This window comes from Tupaia chinensis, unplaced genomic scaffold, assembly GCF_000334495.1.
Source record: "Tupaia chinensis unplaced genomic scaffold, TupChi_1.0 Scaffold000066_1, whole genome shotgun sequence".
NCBI classification, from domain to species: domain Eukaryota; kingdom Metazoa; phylum Chordata; class Mammalia; order Scandentia; family Tupaiidae; genus Tupaia; species Tupaia belangeri.
Genome location: NW_006159525.1, coordinates 2,093,066 through 2,106,001, shown reverse-complemented (window position 1 = coordinate 2,106,001; position 12,936 = coordinate 2,093,066). Strand labels below are relative to the sequence as shown.

At 44.6% G+C, this 12,936-nt stretch overlaps 1 protein-coding gene across 1 annotated transcript in view; it reads left to right on the top strand.

The window, feature by feature from the left end:
- The window catches only part of SPO11 (SPO11 initiator of meiotic double strand breaks), a gene marked incomplete at its 5' end in the record, with an annotated part of 19,496 nt that extends 13,396 nt beyond the window's left edge, over positions 1–6,100 (top strand). Inside the window, 5 exons of the mRNA XM_006141881.2 lie at positions 10–109; positions 396–433; positions 1,292–1,368; positions 5,004–5,115; positions 5,911–6,100. Coding sequence (XP_006141943.2) covers positions 10–109; positions 396–433; positions 1,292–1,368; positions 5,004–5,115; positions 5,911–6,030 — 447 coding nt within the window. The remainder of the gene's footprint in view (positions 1–9; positions 110–395; positions 434–1,291; positions 1,369–5,003; positions 5,116–5,910) is intronic.
- Between the last annotated feature and the right edge of the window lie 6,836 nt (positions 6,101–12,936).

Below are 12,936 nucleotides of genomic sequence, written 5' to 3'. Positions count from 1 at the left end.
TGCTTGGAGGGAAAGGGAGTCCCCGATCTGAACACAAGGCTTTTAGTCAAGAAGTTGTGGGACACGTTTCATATTCCTGTCTTCACTCTCGTTGATGCTGACCCTCATGGTAATTCAGTATGGAGCTGTTTGGAACAGCAGTCATAACTAAATCGTATGTGAAATTGTGGTTTTCTGCTCTTGGAATATTTTGTTAATCTTTTTCAGAAAATGATTAGATTAAAATAGGGCTATAATGATCTGAGGCAATTTATTATTATTATTATTGCCACATGAAACAGAACCATAAATTTTTCACTGGTAATATCTACAAAAATTAAAACTGCAGATGTTTCAAGAGCAAATTATCTAACCTATAATATAAAGAAGGCAAATTTTACCATTTGTTTTAACAGGCATAGAAATTATGTGCATCTATAAGTATGGATCTATGGTAAGTATAGAGAGGTAGCTCTCCCGTTTTTTACTATTCAGATATTCTGTTTTCATTGGCGAGATTTCTGTGTTTACTTACTACCCTCTAGTAAGCTGAGAGCCCCAAAACGGACCAGGGAGGATAGTGTCAGTCTAGGACCAGTCTGTGTCTCAGTGGCCCCGAATTCCCTTTCAGCACGGACAGGGCAGCTGTTGATGGCACAGCGGGGTCAGCTATGGGCAGGAGGCATTGTTTTCTCGTGGGCCTTCTGGAGTAATCGTGGCCTTAAGATAACGACCGTAACTCTCTGAGCAGCAAATACACACTACATCTTACGTGTAGCCTTCAATTCTGACTTGGTTGATTCTATTCTCCCTCCGTAAGGAGGAATGAAACACGACCGAATTTCACCACCGGAGTCTGCAGCCACCATACGTCAGTGGTTCTCCAAGTAAGGTCCCAGACCAGCACATCAGCATCACCTGGGAACCTGCTAGAAATGCAGGCCTCCATCCCTGTCCAGACCCACTGAAACAAAATCCCTAGGGTGGGCTCCTCAGGGACATTCTGACCATGACAAGGATGGTGAAGCGGGTCTAAGATTTGGACTCAGAAACAGTAACAGATGTATGCCAGGTTCATTTGTCTTACTTTATAGAAAATTGATAGAGAAATACTACAGAGAAGTTTTAACTCCTCCAGTGAAAGCCCAGTTAGCACAGCTCCCGGTGACACTCTCACTTCTGTGGGCTGTGGGCGTGTGAAGCCAGCCTTGGCACTTGTCCTTCTTAGTAGGTAAAACATTCAGCTGCAAAACAAGCATGCTAGTTCCCTGCACTTTAGCCTCACCCAGTACGCCTTTGTTCTTTATTTCAGTCCATGTCTTTTGAAGCACATAATCTCACAGTTCCTGCTATCAGATGGCTTGGTCTCCTCCCTTCTGATATTAAAAGGTTAGATGGCTTAGCAGAGGTAGGGTATTTAGATGGTGATTCATTGTGATATGTAATGACAAGCTAAAAAGTCACTATAGGAGAAAGCTCTTAGTGCTTTTTATTTATATTGTTCACTGTGATTTAGAATCATATACTTACAAATTAAATGCATTAATGTGTCTGTTTCAACTGCCACAAAACATAATGAATGAGTTTGGTTCACTGTACTTTCAGCTAGCTAGGAAGTTATTTTATTTTACTCTTATGGCCAAAATACTTTGTAGTTTTTTATACTTAAAAGTATAATACATTGGGACCAGCGGGTGGCATGGTGGTTAAGGTGCTGGACACTCCCACATAGCCGACCATGGTTCGAGTCCTGGACCTGGTGGCTTGCGATCTCTCTCTCTCTCTCTCTCTCTCTCTCTCTCTGGTCAAAATAAATAAATAAATAAAGTTTTAAAAAAGTATAATACATTAAATCTAAATGCTAGTCATTGACAACATCATTTGCCATATGAATCAATTTTATCATAAAAATTTTAACTTGGGACCAGCAGATGGCGTCATGGTTATGTCACTGGACTCTCATATGGCCCACTACTGTTTGGGTCCCGGACCCAAAATTTGAAACTCACACTGGGCATGTATGCATGTGTGCCCAGGACCCAGAGATAAGAATGGAGGAGAATGGATTGTGGTGTGGCCATCCCTCCTGGGGGGTAATTTCTTACTTTTCCTTTCTCTATCTCTCTTTGTATCTCCAATAAGTGCACACACCCTATAGGAAAAATCTCTCTAGAAAAAAAAGAAATGTTAACTTTACAAAAAAAAAAAAAGTCCCGGGAACCACCAGTTAACGTAATGGTTATGTCTCTGGACTCCCACGTAGTCGACCGCGGTTCACATCCCGGACTCGGTGGCTTAAAACTCACGCCAGGCGCATGTGCGTGCGTGCCCAAGATCCTGAGAGGAGAATGGAGGAGAAGGGATTGCGGCGTGACCATCCCCTCTGGGGGGTAATTTCTTGCTTTCTGTCTCTGTGTCTCTCTCTGTCTGTTTGGCGAGCGCACGCGCCCTATAGCAAAAACCTCTCAAAAAACAAAAATCCCATTTTAAGATAGTTTAACGTTTGAGAACCTCAATTTTGGCAAGTTCAATATCTATATATCTGTATCATTCTATATCATTGAGTAACAGGGTAAAAATAGTTTACATCTGGGCAGCTTTTCCTTTGTAGATTATTTTCTGTTCATAGCAGTCACTTTTTCACAAAAATAAGATCATATTCTACTGTTAGTTTGGAATCTGCTTTTTTTTTTCACACAACACAATGTGATTGCTTGATTAATTTATCCCAAAACATAAATTTCCCTTGTACAACCTCACTTCATGTCTCCCGTTATGGAGTTCAGAGTCTGGGCTTGCCAGTGTTTACCCAGCCAGTCCCTCCCAGCTGGACATCTGCACGGTTCCCAGTCTCTGCCCTGATAGATCAGTGTTTTGACGGACACTCCTGTAACTAAATCTTTACCCACATCTCTAATTAGTCCCTTCAGCTGAATTCCCAGAAGAACTGGCGGGTCAAAGAGTATACACATTTTCAAGGCTTTGACTGCCCTCTGAATAACTTAATTATTTTGCTTCCCTAGAGAGTAAGAGCCCACCTGCCCCTTCACATAGGGCATTAGCACTTTCTTCCATCTCTCCTAATGTGCTATTTTGGAATGTTTTTTTGTTTTAACTGGCCGGTGAGAATGAACTTAAACATGTTTATTGGATTCCTTTAACCAGCAATCCTGGGTAACAAGTGCTTGTTCCCTAAAGACAGAAGGTCAGGGGCGATTGGCCACTTCTTACAAAATGAGGACACAAGAGGAAACATTTCATTTTTGACTTACGAATATTTATGCACCAGTGAATTGATAAATTTCTACTGCAATGAATTAAAGTTTTCTTCAATTTAGTGTATGTGTCATGGTAAAAATCTCTTGGGGATGATCTACTTGTATGAAGACTAGTTCTAACAAATTCAGAACAAATGATCTGATAATTATTAAGAAGAAACTCTAGCTGCATCTCACAAATTCCATCAGTGTCCTCAAAAGCCGCTCGGCATAAATACACAAAGAAAGGAAAATGTGTGGTAGCTATGCACACATGGCTTCAAGGAAAATCCTCTAGACTTGCCTTTCATTCAGATTGTCACCCCATCCAGGAGCTGCCACTGGCAAATGGTCATAATTACGGGGACACCAAAAGACTATTTGAAATTGGAGCTCTCCTGGGACATCTAGGATTTGTGACTTCAAAAAGTAGACCACACTATAAATCCCAGACCTCTCATGTTCTATTTTTAAACACATGCCAAGATAAAATGACATTCTCCTTTTTTAAAATTTAAAGCTGTGGAGACAAGCAGTTGGCGTAATGGCTATGTTGCTGAACGCCCATGTAGTCGACCACGGTTCGAGTCCCAGACCCGGTGGCTTAAACTCATGTGGGGCATGTGTGCGTGCGTGCCCAAGATCCCGAGAGGAGAAAGGAGGAGAAGGGATTGTGTTGTGGCCATCTCTCCCGGGGGGGGAGGGGGGTGATTTCTCACTTTCTGGCGAGTGCATGCACCCTATAGCAAAAACCTCTCCAAAAACAAAAATTTAAGCTACATTGGTGAGTATGTGTGTGTGTGTGCACATGCATGCACACAAAATGAAAAGTGATAGGTTAATTTCCATGGCCCAGAAGCCCTCTCCATGCATCTTGGTTGTTGGCCGTGTGTATCAGAGCTCAGCAGTTCAGTAGGGGGAAGCTGTGGGAGGGTTAACTGCACCCATCACCAAGTCACCTTGTTGACCATGCGTGATGTTTGTGCTATTGGCATTTGTTTAATAACCAGTGTTGGGGCCAGCCACGTGGCATGGTGGTTAAGATGACTGGTTTCCACGTAGCTGACTGCATGGTTTGAATCCTGGCCCAGTGACTTGAAAAACATGCAGGGAAGGATTGCAATGTGGTCAGACCCCTGGGCGGCACTCTCACCCTCTCTCCCTCCCTCTACATCTGTGCTGCTCTCTGGCAAGTGCACATGGCCTATAGCAAAATTTAAAAAACAAACAAGTCTTCTAGCCTTCATCCTGTGACTAGGACATGAAAGAAAACAAATACTTAGAATTTTATTTACTATGGAAACATAAACTTCCACTATGAACTTGAAAACTTGCTGGTCTAGGACATTACAGACCCCTCTAATCCTGCCCTAGGTGTAAGACTTCTGTTATTTCAGGGTTTTGCTCTAGGGCTTATGCTCACTGGGGAGGGAGGGGAGAGAGAGAGAGAAGAAAAGAGAAAGCGTGTGTGTGTGTGTGTGTGTGTGTGTGTGTGTGTGTATGTGAGGGGTTGGTCACTCTACAGTCCCTTCTCTATCTTCTCAGGATTCTGTGCATGCTCACATATGTGCCCTGTGTGTGTTTCAAGGCACCAGGTCTGGGACTAGGACCATGCAGTAGCCTATGTGGGATCCAGCTGCCTTAACCACCATACCACTGGCTGGCCCCTGAGTTTCTTGAAATAGCACAGTAAATAAAGATGAAATACATGATGTTCAAGTTACAGGAACAATGTTTTTACTGATTTTTTTCTATCTTTTTTTCTAGGTTAAATATACCTAAAAGTAGTTTAATTCCACTGACAAAACGGGACCAAATGAAACTTGACAGTATCCTGAAGAGACCTTATGTTAGCTGTCAACCTTTTTGGAGAAAAGAAGTATAAGATGTTCCTTTTTAACATTTCAATGTCGAAGGTGTAATTGTTTTTAATTTACCATTGGCGGGCCAGGAGGTGATGTGGTAGTTAAGGTGCTGGATTCCCACAAGGCCAACCATGGTTCAAGTCTCAAACTTGGTGGTTTGAAAATCACTCCAGGCACATGTGCGTGTGCCCCAAATCCCAAGAGGAGAATGGAGAGGAAGGGATTTCAGTGTGGCCATCCCCACAGGGGGTGATTTCTCTCTCTTTCGCGAGCACGTGCACTCTATGCCAAAAACAGTGGCTATTCACATGGTATTTTGAAAGCATCTTTCTTAAAACTTTATATAGCCAGCAACTAGCATTGGTGTTGTTCAGCAGTAAGTAGTTAAAATAGAACCACACGAATGCTAATAGAAGAGGTCAGCCAGATGGAGTGCATGCTTTCATCCTTATCATTTACCCAGTTACATTCCCATTGTCAACAGCTCTGTCATGTTAGGTCATCGGAAAAGTCATGACACACTTTTGCATTGAAAAATCCGTGCTGACTTATTCAATGACCCAATAGTTTGTGGAATAAAAGAAGAAACTAAAAAGAATCATTAAAATGGTCCCAGATCATTCCCATGCTGGGCATTCTCACTCCAGATATTTTGTGGCTGTAGCTGCTCTGGAATACTCTGGCTGAGCACAGGGCTATTATTGCCTGTAGTTTTAGAGAACGCAACACGCCTGGACTTACTAGTTTGCTGAACTGACAGAACTGTCACAGAGAACTCTGGTATGACAATATTTTACGTTTATTGACAGATGGAAATGATGGCAGATTCTAAAATGAAGGCGGAAATTCAAGCTCTGACATTCCTGTCATCAGATTATCTTTCCAGAGTGTACTTACCCAACAAATTAAAATTTGGAGGATGGATATAAATACACATCAGAAGAACTTGTGATTGCCACAGGATTTTCATTCGTTTTGTTCTAATTAGTAAATAGTGCTGTGGGGAAAACCAGTAGTCTTAATTCTATAAAGGTAAAATAATTCTCTATTAATTACACTGTTTTTGTCAAAACAAATGCCATGTTCTAATTTTTAGAAGGCGTTATTTCTGATTTCTATATTCTGAGTAAATTATAAACAGATGTATGTTATTGTGACTTTCGTATTTTATTTTAAAAGTAATATTTTGGGAGACCAGCAGTCGGTGTAATGGCTATGTCACTGGATTCCCATGTAGTTGACCCCGGTTCGAGTCCTGGACCCAGTGGCTTAAACTCACAGTGGAGGTGTGTGTGCCTATGTGCCCAAGATCCCGAGAGGAGAATGGAGGAGAAGGAATTGCGGTGTGGCCTTCCCCCCCCGGGGGGGGTGATTTCTTGCTTTCTGTCTCTCTCTTTCTGGCAAGTATACAGCAAAAACCTCTCCAGAAAAAAAAATGTAATATTTTGGGGGCCGGCAGGTGGCGTGTTGGTTAAGGGTGCTGGACTCCCACATGGCCCACCGTGGTTTGAGTCCTGGACCTGGCAGCTTGTTTTCTCACTTTCTCTCTCTCTCTCTCTCTCTCTCTCTCTCACTCTGTCCCTCTCTGGTCTAATAAGTAAATAAATAAATAAACAAATAAATAAATAAAGTTAAATAATTCTTTTAAAAAACGGTATTTTATATATGTCATCCAAGTCTACAAACACATCTTATTTACTTTTTTTAAAGAATTAATTAAAATTTCCCAAATTTTATTTGAATACAGTATCCATTTTGAGCAAAGTGATGTAGCAGACCTAATTTTCACAGAATACAAATTTTAAAATATTAATCTGTACCGTTTCCAGAATTGTTTTCTGCTTTGCTGTTTATTTCTCCACATGACATTTATGGGGGTCAGACAATGGCGCCACAGTAAAACACGATGCTGTGTGAGGAGAACCATATGAGAAGGTTGTCAGTTCGCATCCAGAGACTTCCCAGAGTGTGCTCACGATATAAGCTGGGGGAGCCATCCATGACATTCATATTTCATGATACTCAAATCGGAGCTCCAGGGCTTCTGCCACATCCACCTTCCCTGCCTGTTCCAGCAACAGGCCACCTGCGTCCCTCAGCTTCTGGTCCCCTCTCCCTTCTAAGCCAGCAGTGTAGCATCTTCGAACCTCTCTCTCACATCTTATTTACTTTCTACAATATACTAATGTTGAGGTGTGAAATGTCTTATCAGTAATAAAAATAATAACCTAAGCCTGAGATGCTACAAATGAATTTATAATGTCCAGTAGTTTCTTCCTACGTTTTCCTTCCACAAACCACAGGGGGTTGTGGTTTAGGGATCTTGGTCCATTAATTTACTTGTGCAGTTAATCAAATGTGTTGTATTATGAATAAATATTTAAATTTATATCATCTTCAGTGTTCTGCTATATTTTGCTTTGAACATACATTTTACTGTGATTATTATTTACTTATTTGAACTTCCTTAGGGTTTTAGGGACTATTGCCCAAGTTCCTGCACTTGAATTATTCTCTCTTTTAGGTCCATAGAACAAAGAACTTTAGTTTTAATATGTATGGAAACCAGGACCAGCAGTTGGTGTAATGGCTGTGTCACTAGACTCCCATGTAGTCAACCACGATTCAAATCCCAGACCTGGTGGCTTAAACTCACACCAGGCGCATGTGCGTGCATGCCCAAGATCTGGAGAGGAGAATGGAGAAGGGATTGCCGCGTGGCCATTCCCCCGGGGGAGTGATTTCTCACTTTCTGACTCTCCGTCTCTGTCTGGCGAACGCATGTGCCCGGGAACGGCGGTTCCCTATCAAAAAAACATTCCAAAAAAAAAAAAAAAAAAAAAAGTGCAACTGGCAGAAACATTCCTTCTACCATCATCTACTGTATCAAGTTTGAATATTCCCATACTTTTAATTAAGAAAGAATATTAGTTCGGAATCTGTTTAAAATTAAATAAGAGCTAGTGCCTCAAGATGTTCAGACTCGGGTTTTCCTTAAGGGCTTACAATGGCACTCATAAAAGCTGCTTACACTCGCCCCACTTTTCTGGAAATTTGACTGTCCTCATTGATGAGTCTAGTGATTTCCAAAGTCATGATTTCATGGGAGACAACAAAACTGCACTGTCCACAAAATAGGCCAAACGCTCCGGGAGGTCCCTCCACCACTTCCTTGGTAGAGTCTCAGGTGGACTGTTAGCTTAGGGTAGGTGTCTATTCAGTGCCCTTGAAGAGAACAGAAGCCTTCAAAACTGGCTTGCATGTGGACATGCATTAGAAAGAGTCCCAGGGGAGTACTTTTCCAGTAAAATGTTGAGAAACTTCTTGCTAAACGGATTCCTGGTCACCCCTCAAGGTCTGGACGCCAAGGAATCAATCTTGTAAGAATAAGTCAAGGTTGCCCTCTGCTGGCAGAGGCTAGTTATTGTCTCCAATGCTTCCACTGCTTTGGGTGGACATTTCTTTAAAATATTTTTAAGGCATTTCCTAAAGAAATGGGGACAGGGGAGAGTCAGACAAGACAGAGCAGGTTGGGGAACCATGAGGGTTTGTGTAGACTTGAGTTCTTGGCAGGCAGCAGCTGTGACTACACTTCATGTGTGGTCTGCAACTGAACTATTTATAAAACCCTAAACCAATGTATCAGAACTTCCTAGTTAAGTTTAAAAATTAAACATCATTTCAAATGAAAAGTAATTGATAGCAAAAGTATAAACAAGTTACGTTTCTATCCACCAAGAAATTGAATGTGAGACATAATCATTCCTAGATATTCTCTGTATAAAAGTGGTAGAAAGGTTTTCCACTGTGAACGATTGCCATGACCTGAGCTTCATTTATTTTCTACATTAAAATTCTTTTTCATCTGGGACCAGCAGTTGGCATAATGGCTATGTCACTGGACTCCCATGGAGTTGACTGCGGTTCTAGCCCCGGACCCTGTGACTTAAACTCGTGCCGGGCACGTGTGCATGTGTGTCCAAGATACCAAGAGGAGAGTGGAGAAGAGATTGCGGCGTGGCCATCCCCCCTGGGGGCTGATTTCTCACTTTCTGTCTCTCTGTCTCTCTCTTTCTGGCGAGCGCATGCGCCCTATAGCAAAAAAAAAACTCTAAAAAAAAAATTCTTTTCACCTATATCATGTGGCCCAATAATCATGCCCACAGATACAGATTTACCGCTTTTGCTTCCTACTTCAGGGTGGGAGCATTGAATTGCCCCGACATTGTTCTGTGGGAGTGTAGGGCAGGCTGCTTGCTCCCCCAACCCCTACCCACTGTCTCCACTCTTTTTTTTTTGGAGAGGTTTTTGCTATAGGGCACATACACTCTCCAGAAATACAGACAGAGAGACAGAGAGACAGCGAGAAATCACCCTCCAGGGGGGATGGCCACGCCACAATCCCTTCTCCTCCATTCTCCTCTTGGGATCATGGGCACGCACGCACACGCGCCCAGCGTGAGTTTAAGCCACCGGATCTGGGACTCAAACTGCGGTCGACTACATGGGAGTCCAGCGACATAGCCATTACGCTAACTGCTGGTCCCCCTACCATCTCCATTCTGAGACAGGAGCTCCTTTGCCAGCTGAGAAATGGAAATAGCAGTAAGGACAGCGCTGCAGGGTCATTGTGAGGGTGAGAACTCACATACAGTGTGTTTGCATGCCACAGTTTCGAAAGCATCAACGAACACTAGTTACACATCAAGCAGGCACCCAGCGACGTGGTCCCACGGCTGACGTGTTCCCATGGATGACGTGGTCCCACTGGTGGTACTGAGACAGATGCCAGAACGCGCACCGCTCAGGCTGCCTCAACAGCAGGGAGATTTCTTAAGCATACTCTACTGAATAACTAGTGTTACAACAGAATCTGTATCAGAATAGTGGCTTTTGGAAGGCTCGAGATGAACCAACAAGTATTAATATCAAATATACAAATTTAGTATTTAAAAGCTTGTAGAAATTAAGGTACATGTTTATTGCAGTGCAGAACAGTTTGAAATCCATGTGTAGTTTCTTCGTCACAGTTTCCATGAACGTTTGGAAGACCTTCCTCATCTAAAAACCTGCCTGATTGCTGCAAGGTCCGTGTAGACGGGCCTGAGGTCTAGGAAGCTAGGCAAGACAAATACACGCTATTTAACGAGGCGGAATTTGCCTTGTAAGCCCTTAAAGAACTTTGAGAGGGCTTTTGAGAGTTCCAAGGGGAGACACAGTGTGAGAGGGGCCCTTGGGAAAGAAAGAGAAAAGGCCATCGAGGAGAAAGCCCTTGTTGGAGAGGATTCCAAAGCTTTGCTGGTTACACAGGCATCGGACAGAATGCACGGGCTCTACCGCCTAACAGCAGTGCATCCCTGGTCCATTACGCCATCTCGCTCCCCTCCACGCTCCTACCTGTAAAACGGAAATGATTACAGCAGCAGCCTCACAGGCCGCTCTGAAGATGACAGAAGACCGCGTCTGAGTGCTCGGCCGGCGCGGGGTGGGGCACACGGCTAGTGCTCAGAAACTCTTATTTCTGTCAACCACTCCCAAACTATGAAGACCTTAACTGGCTTAATGCGTGAGTCTAGAACTGGGCAGCACTTCATTCCTTGGAGGACGGAGTGTTTCAATGAGCTGAGCAGAGGAGGCGGGTTCTCCCGAAGGAGAAAAGCCAAAGAAACCAGGAAGCAGAAACAAAAAGCAGACTGCGCATCTCAAAGCTACTTTCCTTGAAAGGTGGGGACAGGGAGACAAGGTAATGAAACAACAGTTGGCAACATCACCTGACTCCCTTTGTGGACGGGTTAAAACAGGAAACGCCCTGCCCTTATCGCACCCACTGGAACTGCCTGTTTGGGGAAGTAGGCTGTTCTCGTTCCCGAGTTCTTGTGAGGTCAGTTAACAATTTAGCTTTGGCTTGGTGACATGAGGACATGAATGGCCCCATTTTGTTCAGTCTGGTCTGTCTGGGTCTGTGCAGGAGCTTAACCGTTTATAATTTTGTTTAATATTATCATCCTCTATGCTAGAGGCCCACAGTCTCGGCTGCCATCTTAGAATCACCTGGGGAGTTTCTAAAATACATCAGTATCTTCTGTTCCACCTCAATTGGCTGAATCAGAATCTCTTGGGTGGGGCTCTGGCATTACAGTTTTTTTTTTTTTTGAGAGATTTTTTCGCTATAGGGCGCGTGTGCTCACCAGACAGACAGAGAGAGACAGAGACAGAAAGTGAGAAATCACCCCCTAGGGGGGATGGCCACGCCGCAATCCCTTCTCCTCCATTCTCCTCTCAGGATCTTGGGCACGCACGCACACGTGCCCGGCGTGAGTTTTAAGCCACCGAGTTCAGGACGCGAACCGCGGTCGACTACATGGGAGTCCAGCGACATAGCCATTATGCTAACTGCTGGTTCCCTGGCATTACAGTTTTTAAAGGCTCCCAGTGATTCTGAAAACCTTGTTTTGGATCAGTGTGTGGCCCAAAGGCCCAGCTGGGATCTTGGGGGAGGAGTAGGTTCTCAGCTCTCCACAGACCTACTGAATCTGCATTTCCTCAGGAGACCTTGCAGGTCCTAAAGCTCCTTTAGGAGATCCAGGCATTGCCAGGGAGACAACCCCTGGGGGAGGTCTCTACCCCCACCAGGGCAGGATATGAGGGTCCTTGACTTCAAGCAAGAAATAATTCACAGCACCCCACTGAGGATGGTGAAAACAAGTTGAGTAAAGTGAGTCTGCAGGGTGGACTACTCAGAAAGCCGAGCAACAATGCGTAGAGCGATGGGTGAACAGTTTTGCTCCTTTCCAGAGGAGAGGGGGAACTCTACAGCCGGGAACTTTGGTGGTGTCTGGCTTATATAGCTTTGCTTAATGCCAAGCCAATCTCAGAAAAGGACGGTGGGTTTTCCTGGAACCGCTGTCCCTCCCATTTTCAGGTCTTCTTAGGGCTTGTCTAGTCGTTGCCATGGTTACTCTGAACCGTCCTGGAGCAGATGAATGTGGCAGCTAGCATGCCAATACCATAGAGTGAGGGGATACCGAGTCTGAAGTTTAGGTGTCAGCGTTCCCGTCCCCATTTTAGTTACAACCAGCTCTGACCCAGCCTCCCAGACATTGCTTGTCCGTCAGAGTTTAGGTGTTTAGAACCTCCCCTGCCTCACTTTGGGCCATCTCTCCTGTCTCAAAGGCACGATCCCGTGTGTAGCAAACCTCAGAGATCTCTTCCTTGTGATCTCTCGCTTCAGAGTCTCCTAAAACGGGGGGTGGGGGGGAACAGTCTAAAAGTTTGGAGCAGGCGGCACGTGCGTGATTCATAACAGCCTCAACGTTTCTCCGGAATGTTACAGTTAGCGTGTTTCGCGTGCCATTTCACATGACTCTAATTAAGAACAGCCCCGAAAATTCTGGAAACTAAGGACCAAAGAGCCTGGGGGGCGCAGGATACCCCAGTCTGCAGAGAGGTCGGCGCAGGAATCCAGACTCCGGGCCCCGCAGGAAGCACGCCCGGGCAGCCTTACAGCGGCTTCTCGGGCGCTGAGCGTGGACTCGAACTGGCAGATATCAATACATGGTTTAATACACGATAAATACAACTAATTAAATGCCCGGAATGCCGCCGCTTTTCCGGTTGTGCGTCTGTAGGAGCGGTTGCTTGGCAACTGGCGTCGACACCAACTTTCGGCCAATCCGCAAACTGCTGGCGGAAGAACGTCTTCTGGACGTCAGCGGCGCTCTTGCGCATGTGCCAGCGCCTCGCGGAAGAAGCAGCTTCCTTCCGGTCGACACAGCGAGTGGCTCCGGGCCCCATGCGCGGTGTTTCCGCGGTAATTGGGCCAGGTGTCCCCGCGG